This window comes from Castanea sativa, chromosome 6, assembly GCF_040712315.1.
Source record: "Castanea sativa cultivar Marrone di Chiusa Pesio chromosome 6, ASM4071231v1".
Lineage (NCBI taxonomy): Eukaryota > Viridiplantae > Streptophyta > Magnoliopsida > Fagales > Fagaceae > Castanea > Castanea sativa.
The window spans coordinates 56,126,478-56,143,350 of record NC_134018.1 but is presented as its reverse complement, the minus strand read 5'-3'; the positions used below and the strand labels follow the sequence as shown (position 1 = coordinate 56,143,350).

Sequence of the window (16,873 nt, the reverse complement as noted above, 5' to 3'; positions counted from 1 at the left end):
GTCTAATAATTTGGAACTTTTTTATAAAAAAAAAGAATTTTGGAGAACAAAAATTAAAAGTGGCTTCAACAAGCAAAACGGCGCCCAGCGAGTTTGTCCGTGAGTTCCTCCCTCACAAAATAGATATCAGAGAGAGCAGAGTAAAAGAAAAGAGTATTTCGGAGCTGAATGGAGAAAATCTGCGGCGCAGTCCGATTCTCCCCTGAATCCTCCACCACGGCTCGCCTTCTCCTTCCCTTAACCCGCAACCTCAGCCGCCAACACGGCGTCGTTTCTTTTAACCGCCTTGTCGGAGCGAGACTCCCTCACCGTCATCTCACCTCTCTCACATCCCTCACCACCCACTGTTCACCTTCACCATCGCCCCCCGTCTCCGGTACTTTTACTTTTTGTCTCTTATGCTTTTCTTTCTTTGTGGCATTTTGTCGAACACGTGGAACGCATTTCATTTCATTTTCTTTTCTTTTTTTTTGGCAAACAGCATCAGTGGCTACTGAGACATCTGCTAAAGTTATTGACGGAAAAGCAATTGCGAAGCAAATCAGAGATGAGATAACTGAGGAAGTATCAAAGATGAAGAATGCAATCGGTGTTACTCCAGGATTAGCTGTTATTCTTGTTGGGGATAGGAAGGACTCTGCAACTTACGTACGCAACAAGAAGAAAGCTTGTGAGTCTGTGGGGATTAATTCTTTTGAAGTTCGTTTGCCTGAGGATTGTACAGAACAGGAGGTGCTCAAATTTATCTCTGACTTCAACGATGATCCTTCGGTTCATGGCATCCTCGTTCAGTTACCTCTGCCTTCTGTATGCTTCTTAATTTCAACTTCGTCATTTCGTTTGTTGAATCTTGAATCATGGTATAATGCAAAAATAAACAAAAGGTTGCGTTTTTTTTAGTGTGAAAGTAAATTATTCTTTTGTTGTATGGATTTTCAAGTTTTCTTATTTAGCTGTCTTTACAAATGTTCATGCAAGAAAATGTCCATGTGGCCAATCCCAGTTAGTTAGGACTAAGGCTTAGTCGTTCAGTCTTTTATTTCGAGAAAAATGTGTTTTATGTCATGGTATGTTAATGTATTTGCACATTGATATCATTGTACTAATTGATGTAGAAGAATTGATTCTATAGCTTATTATTATTATTATGTGTATTTGTATACTCTATGTTAAGTATTTTCTGGCTTACATTAACATACACTGTTGATTCTAGTTTAGCTAGAGCGATTTTAGTCCCTAAAGTTTAAAGGGATTGTTTTTGGTCCCTTAGATGACATAAGCCTAATCAAAAACTAACATGTCAATACTCTATTCTGACTAAAACTGATCCCTTTAAGTTTGGTAGGGACTAAAATGGATCACTTTAAATTCTTAGGGACTAAAGCAATTACTTCAAACTTTAGGGACTAAAACTGCTATGAATTAAAGTTTACAGACCAATAGTGTATTTTGGCCTAGAAAAATTTGAACATGTTTGTATGGATCTCATCATGTGCATTTATTTATGCTATGACACTATGAATTAAATAGCAGGGCAGTTTTGGAGATTTGTGGATTCTGTGGTCTGTGGTTCATTAAGCTTGATTTATTCATAAATCATATATGAAAACATTGGCACAATGCAGTGTTCTTTCTATGCCCAACTGCCCTATTACTTTATGATGCTGATATAATTGAGTTTGGTGAAGTCATACCAAATATTATACATAAAGATTTATGCTATAATTTATAACTGAGTTAGCATGTATGCAGCCTCAATGTTATTTCTGCCTGTAATTCATGAAAAAGTCTTTCTGAGTTTCTTTGTCTTCTTGGATTTCGTACCAGCATATGAATGAGCAGAACATCTTAAATGCTGTTAGCATTGAGAAAGATGTGGATGGGTTTCACCCACTGAACATTGGCCGTCTAGCCATGCGAGGTAGAGAACCCTTGTTTGTTCCATGCACGCCAAAGGGATGTATAGAGTTGTTGCATAGATATGGTATTAATATCAAAGGAAAGAAAGCAGTTGTAATTGGCCGGAGCAATATTGTTGGAATGCCAGCCGCTCTATTGCTGCAAGTGAGATTTCATTCGCCCAAACTTCACTACTTATTTGAAGAATAGATCATTAGTTCGCTATGGTTCATTTCTGTTTGATTCTAATGCTATTGTAATGTTTTAACATTGTTAGAGGGAAGATGCTACCATAAGTATAGTCCATTCAAGAACCAAAAACCCTGAGGAGTTCATAAGAGAAGCAGATATTATTATTTCAGCTGTAGGCCAACCAAATATGGTTAGGGGCAACTGGATAAAGCCTGGTGCAGTTATTATTGATGTTGGAATTAATCCTGTTGAGGTGAGCAGAAACCTGTGGTCTTTTGCATCATACTTGATTATATCTTTGGTGCTTCTCTCTCTCTCTCTCTCTCTCTCTCTCTCTCTCTCATATTGGCTTTTATTCCTCCCTTAAAAACTTGTGAAATATAAGAAATTACTCAATGAAGCATTGTCTAGGGTTAGCATTTTTTTTTCTTTTTACAATCCACCTATGGACACCTGATTTCACAACGAGTAATATTAGGACCACAACTTTTGGCACAACTCGCTCGCCTGGCAAGTCGTGAGTGGTGGAGTTGTGGACCCACCACTTTTACTTCACCACTCACTACTTGCCACATGAGCAAGTTGTGGTCCTAAAATTTTCCTTTCACAACATGCCTGGGTGTCTACTTGTGATTGGATATCAGCTGTTACACAAAGCTACTTGCTGGAAAAAAAATTTAGGTAAGACACTTAAGCATGTTGCGGATTTGGGTGGTAGTTGGGTGTGTCCCTAGCGTTATCCCTTTTATTTTATTTTATTTTATATATATATATAAAAAAGTGTTAGTTTGAAGGGAGGGGAAAAGGAGAAATCCGAACTGGTGACATGTCGCCCTTAAAAACCTCCGCTTCACAAGGCATGGTCTCCAACCATTGTGCTATCCATTGGAGGATTATCAGATCATTTTAAAATGTGACTGTTGTCAAAAGAATGAAAGATGATAGCTTGTGCCAATTTGATGTTGCTTTCTAACTCAAGGTTCCATGTTACTGAGCTGGTCATATTTGTGCATTTTGGCAGGATACGAAAAGCCCTCGAGGTTACCGTTTGGTTGGAGATGTCTGTTATGAGGAGGCCTGCAAGGTTGCTTCAGCTATCACTCCAGTTCCTGGTGGTGTGGGCCCAATGACAATAGCAATGCTTCTCTCAAATACTCTTATCTCAGCAAAGAGGATACACAATTTCCAATGAAATGTCTGAGTTTTTGCTGCAAGTAAAGATACTTCATTTACAACTTACATTTCGTAATCACCGTGTGCTCTACCATGGGGTGTATTCTCACTTCAGCCTAGATTAGTATTGGTTGTCACAGTTTTGAAATAAATGCACTTAATAGCCTTTAGATGAAGTAAAAAAGGGTTTTAAAATGATTTCCAGAGGGCAATCTAGCAGCATTATTTTTATGTAAGGACTGGCCCTCTGAAAACATGGTAGTTATGTATTTTGCATCGGAAGTGAAAGTGGTGAAAAGCTGCCTCTACTCTTGAAGAGGAATGGTGTTTACAGATAAGCTCTTGATTAGATTTGTTCTGTGTAACCTGGAGCCAACTGAAAGTTGTATACCATTTTCAGATGCTTAAGTTTTGAACGATAGTTTTAAGAGCCTTGTGAGAACCTCCTTATAGAGAATGTTGGTGAGCATGTTATTATTTTCTTGGATGAAAAAGGGGTCACACAAGATGTCGAATTAGCATCCAAATTCTCGCTTATTTCTGTACTCTCAAAATCTTTACGTCCATTTGATTTTAGTCAACATATTTTTTTGTTTGATAAGTTGATTTTGGTGAATAAAGCCACTTCATGCAAATGGGTGGATCCTGCTTCATGGACAAGTCACAAGACACTGCCAAAACCCATGAAACAATGCACAAGATTTTCTCCACAACTAAAGATGGCTTATATTGAAACAATCAAAGCGACCGCCATTTTAACAATTGCCGATTTGCAACAAACAATTTCAAAGTCAGTACAACTAACTTTAAATTAATACTAAAAGATACAAAAGTCATTTGTAGCAAAATTCTTTAAACCATTGATTGAACTTGGCATGAGAAAATTATTTGTGAACAACATTATCAATTTGCAGTCAATTTTAGGGCCTTCTTAGCACCTGTGCTACTCTTAATTTTCAGTCACTACTCACTAGTGTTGTGTTTCCGCTGAAGGCAGGGCCGTGTGAAGCAGCAATCGGGATCTTTTGAATTATAATAGGAAACAGCAGATGGTGATCTTTTTTGTCAAGTCCGAATATGAACGAGATTGCCCTGTTCTTCATTGAAAAAAAGAACATGACAAACCATAAGAAGGAAAGCAGTCACCTCAATTTTTCACCTGCAAGATCAATTCGTGCTTCAAAATGGTCTATCCCGGATTTGCTTTGTTGTTTTGTACTCCTAAGAATTGAAACCTGAAAGATGTTATTGGAAGAAAATGAGAATTGTGCTTTCATAAAGGAGTCTACATTAGAAATCAACCGAGGTTGATAGATAGCAGGCAATGATGCAGCATTTTGAGTTAATTACCAGGTTGCTGAACAAGACTTCTGCTGTTCTCATACCAAAATGCATTCATTTTATTAAGAAAGTAAACAGCAGGCAATACAAACTATTTAACGTATAATTTCTTTGGATGATCACAATGTAGGCCATTCATTTTCATGAAACATTGTGACTGTCTGTTGGCATGTCACATTATTTTTTGCATTTCAGACTATTCCAAAGTCTCTCTCTCTCTCTCTCTCTCTCTCTCTCTCTCTCTCTCTCTCTCTCTCTATATATATATATATATTATTAGTAAAGAAATATAATATCACCGCTGGCTTTTATATTCTTTTTGAAAAAAAACATTGGTAATAAAATATCTAATTAAAGAAGAATATAAGTAGTATTCAGGCAAATACCCTCATATAGTTCACTTATTCTTGTATCACAGACATTGACATCAAACAATTTTCATCCTATTTGAGCTGAAAATCAATACTAACTAATAAAATAAAAAAGAGAAGAAGACAAACATACAAAATGAAGAGAAATTTGAAATCCTATGATTCAAAAGATTATGTTACCTTGGGCCGTTCCATAGAGTTTCCAAAATATCCAATTCCAAAAGACAAGGAAGAGTAAGCAGCCGCAATCTCTATAGCTTTCAGCTTTGCTGAATTTCCTGGAACCTAAAACAATATTTAATTACATAATCCTTCCAGACAAGCTAATGAAGAAGAACCAGTAAGGAGCTCACCAATATAGGAGCATCAGCTTGCACAAGTAGAATCCCAGCACTTCTATCAGCACCATGCTGTCTGCTCTCATTAATAATAGAGCGCAACACTTTCATGGAAGCAGAGGCAGGACCAACCTGTGAACTAAGCAATGAATATAACAATGTCAGATTTATATACTGGCTTTATGTGAATAAGAAAACTCATTTACAGAAACTGCATAACTATCAGTGAAAAGAACAAATAACATAAGTTCTCTCTCTCTCAATTAACTAGACAAATGAAGGGAAAGTTAAAGATCTTCAGAAACAAAGCAGTCGTGTCCAAGTTATGAAAGTGGCATGTAATCACTTTTTTTTTTTATAAGTAAGAAGAGAATATTATTAAAAAGAGAAAAGCGAGAAAAATACAAAGAGTTTACGGTAGTGAACAGAGGAAAAAGGAAACAAAAAGACATAAGCAGTCCCTAATCTATTCTAATAGACGAAAGAAAATCCATAAGGGTAGAACAATCTAAGAAACCCCAACATCGAGACCAATCAAAGAGGGTGGTCCGCTGGCAAGACTCTAATAACTGAACCACAGTTTTACCCTCATCCTCAAAAGACTGCCAATTCCGTTCAGACCAAATAGTCCACATTAAACAGCCTGGGACCAAATTCCAAACATCAGAACTATGTGGCATGTAATCACAGACCAGTTTTGTTAGGCACAATTAAGTATTGAATCATTTGGTTAGAATTGATTAATGAAGTCAGCTAGATGTGTAAACTCAGCTCATATACAACACAAATCCAACTATTAACAAACTTTATAAATACAACAAAGTGATCAACTTCTGTTCTCATTCTCCTGTAGCATGAATGAATATAGAACAAGCTCAAATCAAGGTTGGCCACATCAATATGATCCATGAAAGCAAGGATCAGCCTGACTTATTGGAAAATTCTCACTCTTGGTGTGGCATCCTTTCAAATCCCTATTGCACCTACTATGTTGTAACGATAAACTATTGTTAAAAGGATAGAGGTAAACTAGGTATGAGTCATTCATGTTTAAATTTGTGTGAATAGGATATAGCTTCCACAACCAAGTAAGATACACACAGTTAACTTTAATTTATGATTAAATTTGGTGACTCTAAACTTTGCCTCTTCCTTTAGGCATTTAAAGTGACATAGAAACAAAGGCTACAACTGTCTTTTCCTTATTACAGGGACCCGTACATTGATGACGAGACACAGCACTCCCGAGCTGCAAAACCTCTCATGAGGTATTCTCCTGCACCAGTAGCACAGCAACCAACTATAAATGGAGTCCCAAAGGGACCTTTTGAGGATGCCCAACAACCAGAACCATACGTTGCCGCTAGTCCCACACGCCCACCAACCTGTTTTTTTTTTCATAGGATAGGAGAGACCGATAAAAAATTATCTACAGTACTAAAAGGCCATTAAAAAAATACAAATGCATATCAAAGGAACCATGCATCACCTTCAGTGCAATACCGCCGCTTGAGGCCCCAGATGCTATGCGACCTTCAGCGTCGATACAGATAACTCCAACAGTGTCCATGATGCAATCCTCTTCTGAAGCACTTGATATAGAAAATTCACCACCCCCATTCCCCCTTGAAGTCTCACCTGGTTGAGCTTCTAAATCCAAGAACAAATGCAATTGTCATAAAACATGCCCCAAACTGAATTATACTTAAGAAGGGTGTTTTCTTTCTTTTTCTTTTTCTTTTTTTAGGGCGGGGGAGGGGGGGGGGGGGTTGTTGGTTTTGAGAAAGAAAAATCCACAATATCAACAAATCCAGTAAAAGCTTGTAAGTGTATAGAATTAGAAAATGGAGGAGCTCCTACACAATGCTCACATGTGATAACAGAGCCATGTGATTATTATATCTATCTTGAACAAGATAAGATGTAAAAAATTCGGTGCTATTTCAATGTAACGCCAGATGGTTAAAGAAGAAAGAAAAATAATAATAAGAAGAAGAAGAAGAATGAAGATTTACATAAAGATAATATTAAGTCAAAGTATAATATGGTGCAAACATTTTTCTAGAAATGGAAAACACCACTCCAATTTCCCTTTGCTTTTGTTATTTCTTATCATGCTTCCTAGTCTTAAAGTCACTTCCCATAGTTTTCAAAAAATTGTTGTTGCCGTGCTGTGCCATGTTTATGTCTGTACTTAGGATACAATAACACATGGAAAGTTAAAGGTGGATCATATTATCTACTTCCCTGATCAGAAATATGCGGACAATGCTTGCACTACAAACATTATCTACTTTTGAAATGGAATGGATTGATGTATACAAAATCAAAAGAAGATGAAATACCCAAAATGGCAACAATCTCTTGAGGACTAGAAGAAAGTTCCATGGCAGAAATATCTGTCTTATTTTTGGCATCATCAACCATTGCTTTATATTTTTTCCACAGTGCTTTTGCCCTTTCTGTAATCAGCCACTGTTTCAAAATGCACTAGATCAGCTAACCCATCCTTAGAAGTAAAAAAGAATTCTACAGCTGAGTATCAGTGAAATTATAGATGCAAACTTGACATATTCAACAGGATAAATATTCTCTAATCTCATTGGGGTTAGGTTTGGGGATTAAAAAAAATGAGGGTGAAAAGATAAAAGATATTGACCTCGTCAGCCTCTGCTATAGTTTCTGGCAACGCAATGCCCTTGGACTTTGCCCATGTACGGGCTCCTTCACCAACCAAGAAGCTGTGTAACATGATGTTTTTTGCAGGTGTAAGTTTGAAGTAAAAAAAAAAAAAAAAGAATGAAAAGAAATTATGAGGCATATTTACTCATTATGCAAGTAGAATATAACTTATTTTCAACAGTAGTGAACTATGTTCTTTTGATAGAATCATCTGATGTCAAACCATTAGCAAACTGATGTATCCAAAAATTTAGACGTGACTATTTCAGAGAGATTGATATTATAAGCCAGTATATAGACAACTAGAAATACAATAAGACAGATTTATATAATGGATCTACAACAATGATTGAGCACTAGTTCACACATATAGAGGAAACAGGCAAACGAAAGTAATCATATAGTGACATGCTGAATATACAGAACACGGATTTAATTCTTTAGAATTCAACATGTCCGGAAAGGCAGAATAAAGTCAAACATTACCATTAAACATAATGCCTGCTCTACCATGGACCAGATTGCATGATAATTCTTCCACAATTGTATACAAAATATCTTATTTTTTTGCATAAGAAAAACGGGAATAAAAGAATGATATTCATAGGAGGGTACTCGCTATAGTCTTCCAATAGGTTAAAGGAAAAAAGCAAAGCAAGGTAAGCATTACATGGGAGGTATTCGACCCAACAAAGGAGATCCCGTCATTTGCTCCTTGGCCAATAAAGCAGCAATCTGGATCGCATTTTGAACGCCTGGTCTACAACATACGGAACAGACATACATAACTTAAAAACTTTGTCCCCATTTTTCACAAGTGACATTCAGAAAATTCATGGGACAGGTGGATTCTAAACGAAATACAACCTCCAATTTGTAAGCAAAATCATAAAAACCAGAGAAATTGCTGGTGATGCATTATTCAGGATTAAGAATACCTGGCACTGCGCCAACAGCTCCAAATGCCCCCGAATGACCATCCATAATACTGGCATCACATTCTACATGACCATCTTCTGTCAAATTGGAGCCTCGACCCGCATTTGTGCAAGGATCATCCTTAATGAAAATAGTCAAGTCATATCATACAAAATTCATTAAACATAATATAATCAATCTACATAAAAACTTATAAGAAAAATAAGACGCAATGTCTAATCTTTTTGAAATCCTAAATTACCATACCAATTAAGAAAATCCACAATAACTAAAAAAAAAAAAAACACGTACATACATACATACATACCTCTAAGACTTGAATAGCTGCGGAAACAGCTTCCAAGCATTTTCCAGAGCCCTAAACCAAGAAAAGAGCAAAGCACGTAAGAAACAGCATATATATATATATATTATAGAAAAATGATATTCCTAGCTTTTGAAAACTTTCAAGGGAAGTAAATGGAGAGAGAGAGACCTTGCGGAGAATAGAGGAAGCAGCGAGGCAAGCGCGTTTCATGGCGGATCTGAGAGATTTTTCATTGGAAGGCGCGTGATATCCTGCACCTACGTGAACTGCTACAAAGAATCTAGGGCTTTCATCCTCTGCCTCGCAAGCCATTGGATTTGGCTTTTTTTAGTGTATACTATACTGAACTCTCAAAGACAAAGAGAGAGTAAACAGTATCGGTGAGAAAGAAGAAGACGACGATAATAAGAAGCCTTTAGGCTTCTTCGCACCTTCTCGTTTTAGATGAGAGACTGCCGTTTAGTAATTGACGAGAACACGAGGTGTCGTTTCGATGAGGGAAAAGGAGTAAGCTATAGACTAGACTATGGAGGGCATTCAACATCGCTTTTAGTTACCATTCTAAAACTAAAAAGTAAAAACCCCCCATTTTTTCTGCCGGATAAAAATAAACAAAACTCTATATGGTTTTTATTTATTTATTTATAAAACACGTAATTCCCAATTAAGTTTTCAGTGTAACACTTAACTTTCCTTAATATTATTTTTATATATTTATGAAAATAAATAGTGAGTTGCTCCTATGATGACAAGTTGAGCGTTACAATATATATTGTTTTTGATAAGTAGTTAAATGTTACGCAATTAATAGTTGGGTAATTTTATGTATAGATTATTTAGGTTAAGTACATTAGGTTTCCTAATTATTATTATTTTTTTTGAAAATAATAACAATGGTATAATTTAATTTTATTGGTTACTTGCTTACTGCAAGTCTGCAACCAAGCTTTTGAATTTAGTTGTTGAATCTAATTAACTTTTTGTTCCCCACGAAAAATTTTGATTTCAATTTTTTTGAAAACATAATACAATGCCACCCATAATTTTCAGAAAATAAAAACAGAAGACAACGTGAAAATCTGGGTACATTTCCTTAGATGGAGTACATTAAGATTCCTTAATTAAATTCAAACACAGTAATTTTAAATTCAATTGCCCTTGGAAAAGATAGTACAATTTATCTTTCATAGGTTAATGCCATCATGTATTTAAATTTAATTAGATAATCTAAAATACATCACATAACATAAGTTGCTGTAAGTTTTGCTTTTGCCCTTTTCCATGCATAGTGATGGGAATTGATGACTTGAGGGTGCTGCCTCCATAGATTTATTTATTTTTGTTGAGTAATGCCTCCATTGATATTTGAAATTATAAAAATAAATAAAAAAAATTAGTGAATCAATGAAAAAATTAATGATGATAGGTTCAAAAACGGGGAATGTAATGTAAGGCGAAATTGCAAACAGTCTCAACCTTAAGGATTGAAAAAAAAAAAAAAAAATCAAAATTTTAAACTTTACGGACCAAAATAAAAATTACTCCAAACTTGGGTGCGCTATATATTTTAGTCCAAAAATAAATAAATAAATAGAAAACCTCCACCTTTGTTTTGTTAAGTAGATTTGACTTCAGTAGAACAATAAACAATCACAATTTAGGTTGCCAATAAAAAGAACATACATATAATATAAGAATAACAGTTCAAAAATGAATTTTACAGTATCGCTACTTAGTACTTCTATTCATACATATAAAATACAAATGGCATAAATCTAAAGATTAAACAGTTGGTAGATGTTCAGGGGTTTGCAAGGAAGAGAGCTTTGCACTGCTCCATAGTATCTTCAGGGCTGGTAACTGCAAAGAAAAAACACAGTCAACATCAAGACTATACTACAATAGAAACAACTGATCTTTGGATACTCAGAAGATATGATTACATGAATCAACCCATTCTAATAGGCTTTGGGAATGACTCCATTTGGTTGTGCTTGGCATTTGAAACAAGTTTTTGAAATCTTTTGCATACAAAAATAATGCTATATATATTACATTCTCCATTGTTAATCTTGGTGTCAGTATCCCTTATGTCCTGTGATTACTCCACCATATGATAAAATTGTACATTCAGATGCTATTAAAATGTAAAACCAGATGATTTTTCACTCTCAAAGGAACTTGCATACAAGTTGAAGTGTGAACTGACCTGTGTGACCAATTGTTCGTTTTGATTCATAAATTTCATGGTCATTTCCTCCCTGCTCAAACAAAAAACCAGAACTCTTCCATTAGTATGAATAAAAGAAGAATAGAATGAAGCATTATAAAGGAATGAAGACATCACTAACACATTGGGTCATATGGAAAATAAGATTGTAGGTGGACATCAACCAACAACACATTTAATTAGATTTAGATGTCACAAAGGGGAACTGAAGTAAAATTGAGGGCCAATTTTTAGTTTAAAGTGTGAGAACAAGATGGAGTTTCACAATAAGACCAGCACAATTTAGATTTAGAGGATATTTGTATATTTTTTTAATCAGAAATCAAATCCTACGTGGTGTGGGATGTATTTCTATATTTGTCTTGTGTTTTTCCCCTAGTCTTCTAAACCAGTTAACTTGCCCCATTGCTGTAATCATCTCTAATCAAAACCAAAAATATTATTACATGTGAAACTAAGGACTAATTTTTCCCACATGACAGGATTAAACCATTACTCAAATTTGAAAAACAGCCAAAATATTTATTAAAATAATCGAAAGAGATAAATGATGAGACTAAAGGGCTGACCTTGTAAGTTTTGTCACCAAAGAAATGGATTTCATGAAAATCATCTAGGTATCTCAAGCAGTAGGTCTTGTCCCAACCTTGAGGGAAAACCTGTTACAAAATTTATGCCCCAAAATTAGATACAATGGCAGTTACACTAGCCTTTTAATTTACCACCAATCCAAGAATTATCAAAGCATAATGAATCTTTAGTGTAACCTGAAGTAATACTCACATCAAAACTTATTTGTCCTCCAATGGAAAATGTCAGATTAAGGTGTGCAAACTTCTCGCGAAGCACGGATACCATTTTTGCACGGAAATTGTGAACCTGAAACCTCATTTGCATGTGTTTTTTTCCATATTACATATTGAGACACATAAAAACTAACAGAAAAACTTAAAACTTAATATTTTGCGGGAAAAAAAAAAGGAAAGAAAAAGAAATGAAACGAGAGTATCTTTACCTTGTCATACTTTTCAAATTCATCCCTTTCTTCTTGGCTGCAGTTTCGCCCAATAGGTGATATATTCAGCATGCCACTTCGGAACTCTATAAATGTTCCCCTAAAGATATTACAAGAAAAATCTTACTAAGATTTCTATATTTATTTTAAATATAAGATATTTTATTAAGAGAAGGATGAGTTTGAAATGGTGAGCTTCCTTGAAGAATTACAAAATACAATCATATGGTCCAAAAATTAAGCTTGACATACACAAAAAACATATTTAGGCTTTTCTTCTACTAACCTTTTTATAGGGATATCCAAGTCAGCAAGATAATGCAGAGTAAAATTAATAAATTCCTGCAAATGTGCAATCCATCAGGACAAAAATTTGATAAATCTAGTAGTGCAAAAGAATTTAAGTCTATCATACAACTCTATGACCTAGAGGTCCAACAGTCATTCTCCCTGTCCATCATTATTATAGACTTACAGAAGAACAGTTTTGGTATATTAACCAGATGCTTCTAGTCATCATTAATGAGGTCTTTGGCATGAAGGCAAGCATACATTGGGGAAATTAATTGTCTAGCCCATGAAAATGCAAGAACATGCTGCAAGAGGACCATTCTAGGTGTACTAACAGTATAATAGGATGAGTGTTTTCCAAACAAGTAACTAAACAGTTCAAGAGTTTAGTACAAGGTCTTACCTTGAGTTTCTCTTCTCCAAGAAATGTCTTTAAGCTCTGGACAAAGGAAGAAATGTAACCCATCAAGGAATATCAAATTAAATAAACAATAATTATGCAAAAGATAATAAAGTTTCATCATGGTTCCTAAGGATACAAATTATAGTTAGCAAGCACCATGCTTATTTTATATTGGCAAGTTACACATGCACCTAGTGGCTCTTGACTCATGAATTCCTAAACCCAGCCTCCGTTCCATTTTTATGGAGGAAGCTAGAGCTCATTGGCACCCAAAGACACTTTCAAACTTCATATACAAAAAAAAGTGACTAGGAATTGATACATAATTTTCCAGAGCAACAAACACTTCCATGGGGGAATGTACTCAGTGGGTGAGCAATGGGCCATAGGGGATGTAGTATACAAGCATCAATGGCAATTTAACCTTCTTGATGCTTCGAGCCCAAATGTTTTGTTTCTATTTAAAGCTATAAACATCAATTACAAATGTGACTGCTTTCTTTTATTTTGGGTTTATGCTGTAATTAATACCTCAGTGCCAATAAGCTTTCCATCTTTGTGAGCCACAAGGCCATTCTCAGAAAATGCATAATCATAGTCATCAATAACTGCACAACAAAAAGAGGTGGTTAAAAGATAACATGTATCCTAGTCCCAAAAATTTAAGATCTCTAAGGATCCTCTCCTCAATAAACTAATTGAGATTGCCCACATGTATTCTTCACCACCATTCTACCTTATCCAAAATTATACTCTCTATCACCATCTGTAACTACAAAGTCAATTTTTCCTACTAGTAATATTATTTTAGGTCTTCCTCTACCTGTTTTTGTTGCCTCGACTTGAATAAAAATAGACATAAGTATTAAACGCAAAGTAAATGACTGCATTTTGGCCTTGGATTTGAGAACTATTAAGAATTGTTCAAATATAGAATGCAGGCAGTTTTAATAGCCCAAAACAATGATACCAAACACTTTGAACATCACATTTAAAAATAAAAACAAAAACAACCTTGCAAAGGTTAGATTTGAAACCAATTTCTAATCCATGAAAAAGATAATGTTCTGACTGTCAAGGTTCATGATGAACATTGCCTCTGATTCACAGGAAAAACATGGTTCAAAGCTAAGCACCACAGTCTATTTTCAGATCATATTTAATTAAATGGAATGATCACACAGATTTTTGGTTCCTAGCCCGTTTCCAAATACTTTCTCTTATAAGCAAAGATAGAGCAAACCTGTCTTCCCAAGCTGCTCTGATATTTTAACAAGGTCAGATCCTCCCACAACACCAACTGTCACAACCTGCACAATTGTTATTCAATGCCTTATATGAGGTTGGTAAAAGATGAAGAAAAAAAAAAGTCCCACAAAATCCAATCTAAATGCTAATTAATAATGTACCTCACGGAGTTGCCGCATGAACTCTACAATCTTTGGAGTGGCCCCCTAGCATTTGAGTGGAAAAAAACATTGCATCGAAGACAATTTAAAGCCCAAATATAATGAGTAGTTCAATATAAATATGCTTGTTAACGAATTTTTTGCTATAAATCTAATGAAATAACAATTGGCGATATAGATCCTATGCTGCTATCATCATATTCATAAAAAAAACAATCTGATGGAATAGTATCCAAATGAAATAAAAATTAATAATCAAAGAAGAAAATTAATACCTTTCTTGGAGCAGTAAGGGTCCCATCAACATCAAACAAAGCAATTACACCAGGCTTCCTCACAGCCATTGCACTCAAATGTTTTTTTTTTTTTTTTTTTTTTTTTCTGCCACACCAAATCCACAACAATATTACAATGCATGCAACAAAGACTTAACTAATTTTAGTTCCTCCAAAATTTTCTGGGAACACAAGTCTCCATTTCCAATACCCAAAAAGAAAAAGGGAATCTTGATGGACTTGAAAATCAATTTGAAACTTATACTGAATTCCAAATCAAAATCTGCAGCTGTTTGTGGCAGCAACAGCAGGCACTTAAAAAGCAGGGACTGGAATTCATAGCTGTAATTCCAATTTCCAAATCCAAGGCTTGGATGTTCAAATAAAGTTATAAATCATTAATACCCAGAACAGAAATTCAACTGCAGAATCCGTACTTCCAAATCCCATGGAATTGGAATTCCATTTCATAGTGCAAGATTAAAATTAAATAAAAGCTAAGAAGAAGCAATTACGAAAGTAAAGTGAATAAGATAAAAATGGAGAGAATTGATGTTACCTGAACAAAGTTAGTTGACGAAGAAGTGAGGGAATGTGAAGCTTGGGGAGTTTGAAGCAGATCTCAAGGATATTATATATAATTTTTTTTGTAGGCTGAGAGCGTGGAGTATTGTACAACGTACAGTATAATTCTTTGTGGGGTTCTATACATCAGAACAGGGTGTAGCCTGCATAAATAATGTTCCTGTCACGTGTGTATGAGAGGGGTTACAAATGATAATTACCGAATATGATTCTTTTTTAAGGTATTGGACCTATTGGTAATCCATTATTATCAAATCTCATGATAGTTGACTGTAATATGTTTGAAATCATATATCTTTTTTTTTATTAAAAAAAAGTCCCATTAATGGGTGATTTTGTGTATTAATTTTATAATACAATTAAGTCTGTTTTATAAAGATTCAAGCTTTTTTTCAATCTAAAGTCTGTGTTTTACTTAACTTATTTTGTGTGAGAGAGAGAGAGTTTAAAGTTTAAACCTTACCATGGAGTTGATTGGTCTTAAATTAGTACCATATCTTTGAGAGGCACATAAGTCTTCTAGAATCGATGATATTTGCCAATTGGTAAACAAGTTTTATCTCTAATACCTCACAAGTCATTAAAAGCTATTGTTGAAAATGGAATTCACCATTACGATCATAATGTAGTTTGACATTTAGACTTCATTTTTCAAAAACGAAAAAGAAAAAAGAATTGTGCCATATATAAAGTATTTTATACTTATGTTTACTCTTCTAATTTTAATTGCAATTTCGAAAAAAATATTTTTAGTCATGAATATTGTCAAAACTAACTCTTTGATCTTGTATATTGGAGATGAAATTGCTATCAATTTAGTTTAGAATTATTTACATATGATTTTCAAAATTTTAAACAACGTCGTCTTCCGGTTCAATCACTTTAGATCAGTGTGGCCGATATCGTACCGGTACCGGCCGTACTGGCCGGTACATACCGTACCGGCCAGTGCACCGGTACCGGTACACTTCTATATTGTACCGGAAAAAATACCGGCCGCGTACCGGCCATACCGGCCGATTTCGGGCAATATTGGCCGGTACCGGGCGTACCGGCCGGTACAGAAAAAAGCTTTTTTTTTTTTTTTAATTTTGTAATTTTTGAATTTTTGTAAAGGCATAATGGTAACTTATTTACATTAATTTCTTAGTATTATTTGTTTTCTTAGTATGTAATGAACAACTAAGTTTTCTATTTTTTATATTGTATTTTTTTTTCTTTTATTTGATACTAAAGTCTAAAACTATGAATAATTTGTTTTGAATTGAGGTAATGTTTTATAATAAACTTTTATATTTACTATAATATAAGTGAAATATTATATGTTTATAAACATAGTTCTAGAGATTTTGGTGTGTGTGTGTGTGTGTGTGTGTATATATATAAAATAACGGTAAACCCGAAACGGTACACCGGTATCCGA

The 16,873-nt window shown here is 34.8% G+C and overlaps 3 protein-coding genes across 5 annotated transcripts; 1 reads left to right on the top strand and 2 right to left on the bottom strand.

The window, feature by feature from the left end:
* On the top strand, nucleotides 1–3,809 carry LOC142640597 (bifunctional protein FolD 4, chloroplastic-like). Its single transcript, XM_075814768.1, has 5 exons — nucleotides 1–376; nucleotides 482–807; nucleotides 1,828–2,064; nucleotides 2,177–2,344; nucleotides 3,113–3,809. Exons 1-5 carry the CDS (start codon nucleotides 169–171, stop codon nucleotides 3,281–3,283), a joined length of 1,110 nt encoding a protein of 369 aa, XP_075670883.1. The 5' UTR covers nucleotides 1–168; the 3' UTR covers nucleotides 3,284–3,809.
* A 156-nt stretch (nucleotides 3,810–3,965) lies between these two features.
* On the bottom strand, nucleotides 3,966–9,644 carry LOC142640596 (putative threonine aspartase). 3 transcript variants are annotated; one of them, XR_012845206.1, is made up of 11 exons: nucleotides 9,411–9,644; nucleotides 9,243–9,293; nucleotides 8,935–9,055; nucleotides 8,667–8,751; nucleotides 7,974–8,055; nucleotides 7,660–7,789; nucleotides 6,804–6,964; nucleotides 6,536–6,699; nucleotides 5,330–5,453; nucleotides 5,157–5,254; nucleotides 3,966–4,499 (listed from the first exon to the last, which is right to left on the bottom strand). XR_012845206.1 is itself a non-coding variant. In XM_075814767.1 (11 exons), the coding sequence occupies exons 1-11, from the start codon at nucleotides 9,552–9,554 to the stop codon at nucleotides 4,407–4,409; spliced, it is 1,257 nt and encodes a 418-aa protein (XP_075670882.1). In that variant the 5' UTR covers nucleotides 9,555–9,643; the 3' UTR covers nucleotides 3,966–4,406. The 3 variants fall into 3 exon arrangements, 2 of the variants coding, with proteins under 2 accessions (XP_075670882.1, XP_075670881.1); XM_075814767.1 differs by having other exon boundaries at nucleotides 5,157–5,261; nucleotides 6,804–6,961; nucleotides 9,411–9,643; XM_075814766.1 differs by having other exon boundaries at nucleotides 5,157–5,261; nucleotides 9,411–9,640.
* A 1,136-nt stretch (nucleotides 9,645–10,780) lies between these two features.
* On the bottom strand, nucleotides 10,781–15,610 carry LOC142641666 (phosphomannomutase). Its single transcript, XM_075816144.1, has 12 exons — nucleotides 15,425–15,610; nucleotides 14,866–14,971; nucleotides 14,591–14,635; nucleotides 14,425–14,491; nucleotides 13,713–13,789; nucleotides 13,182–13,217; nucleotides 12,774–12,829; nucleotides 12,488–12,587; nucleotides 12,256–12,351; nucleotides 12,042–12,131; nucleotides 11,452–11,503; nucleotides 10,781–11,102 (listed from the first exon to the last, which is right to left on the bottom strand). The coding sequence occupies exons 2-12, from the start codon at nucleotides 14,932–14,934 to the stop codon at nucleotides 11,044–11,046; spliced, it is 747 nt and encodes a 248-aa protein (XP_075672259.1). The 5' UTR covers nucleotides 14,935–14,971; nucleotides 15,425–15,610; the 3' UTR covers nucleotides 10,781–11,043.
* Between the last annotated feature and the right edge of the window lie 1,263 nt (nucleotides 15,611–16,873).

What these genes read in the sequence shown, in the direction of transcription:
- LOC142640597 (XM_075814768.1), top strand. Translation starts at nt 169, where the DNA reads ATGGAGAAAATCTGCGGCGCAGTCCGATTCTCCCCTGAATCCTCCACC. An exon ending in TTCAGTTACCTCTGCCTTCT is followed by an intron (nt 808 to 1,827) that starts GTATGCTTCTTA and finishes ATTTCGTACCAG; the next exon opens with CATATGAATGAGCAGAACAT. An exon ending in TTGGAATTAATCCTGTTGAG is followed by an intron (nt 2,345 to 3,112) that starts GTGAGCAGAAAC and finishes GCATTTTGGCAG; the next exon opens with GATACGAAAAGCCCTCGAGG.
- LOC142640596 (XM_075814766.1), bottom strand. Translation starts at nt 9,554, where the DNA reads ATGGCTTGCGAGGCAGAGGATGAAAGCCCTAGATTCTTTGTAGCAGTT. An exon ending in TTGGGTCGAATACCTCCCAT is followed by an intron (nt 8,056 to 8,666) that starts GTAATGCTTACC and finishes CATGTTACACAG; the next exon opens with CTTCTTGGTTGGTGAAGGAG. An exon ending in AGAGATTGTTGCCATTTTGG is followed by an intron (nt 6,965 to 7,659) that starts GTATTTCATCTT and finishes TCTTGGATTTAG; the next exon opens with AAGCTCAACCAGGTGAGACT.
- LOC142641666 (XM_075816144.1), bottom strand. Translation starts at nt 14,934, where the DNA reads ATGGCTGTGAGGAAGCCTGGTGTAATTGCTTTGTTTGATGTTGATGGG. An exon ending in TTGGAGAAGAGAAACTCAAG is followed by an intron (nt 12,830 to 13,181) that starts GTAAGACCTTGT and finishes GCACATTTGCAG; the next exon opens with GAATTTATTAATTTTACTCT. An exon ending in ACGAACAATTGGTCACACAG is followed by an intron (nt 11,103 to 11,451) that starts GTCAGTTCACAC and finishes TTTTCTTTGCAG; the next exon opens with TTACCAGCCCTGAAGATACT.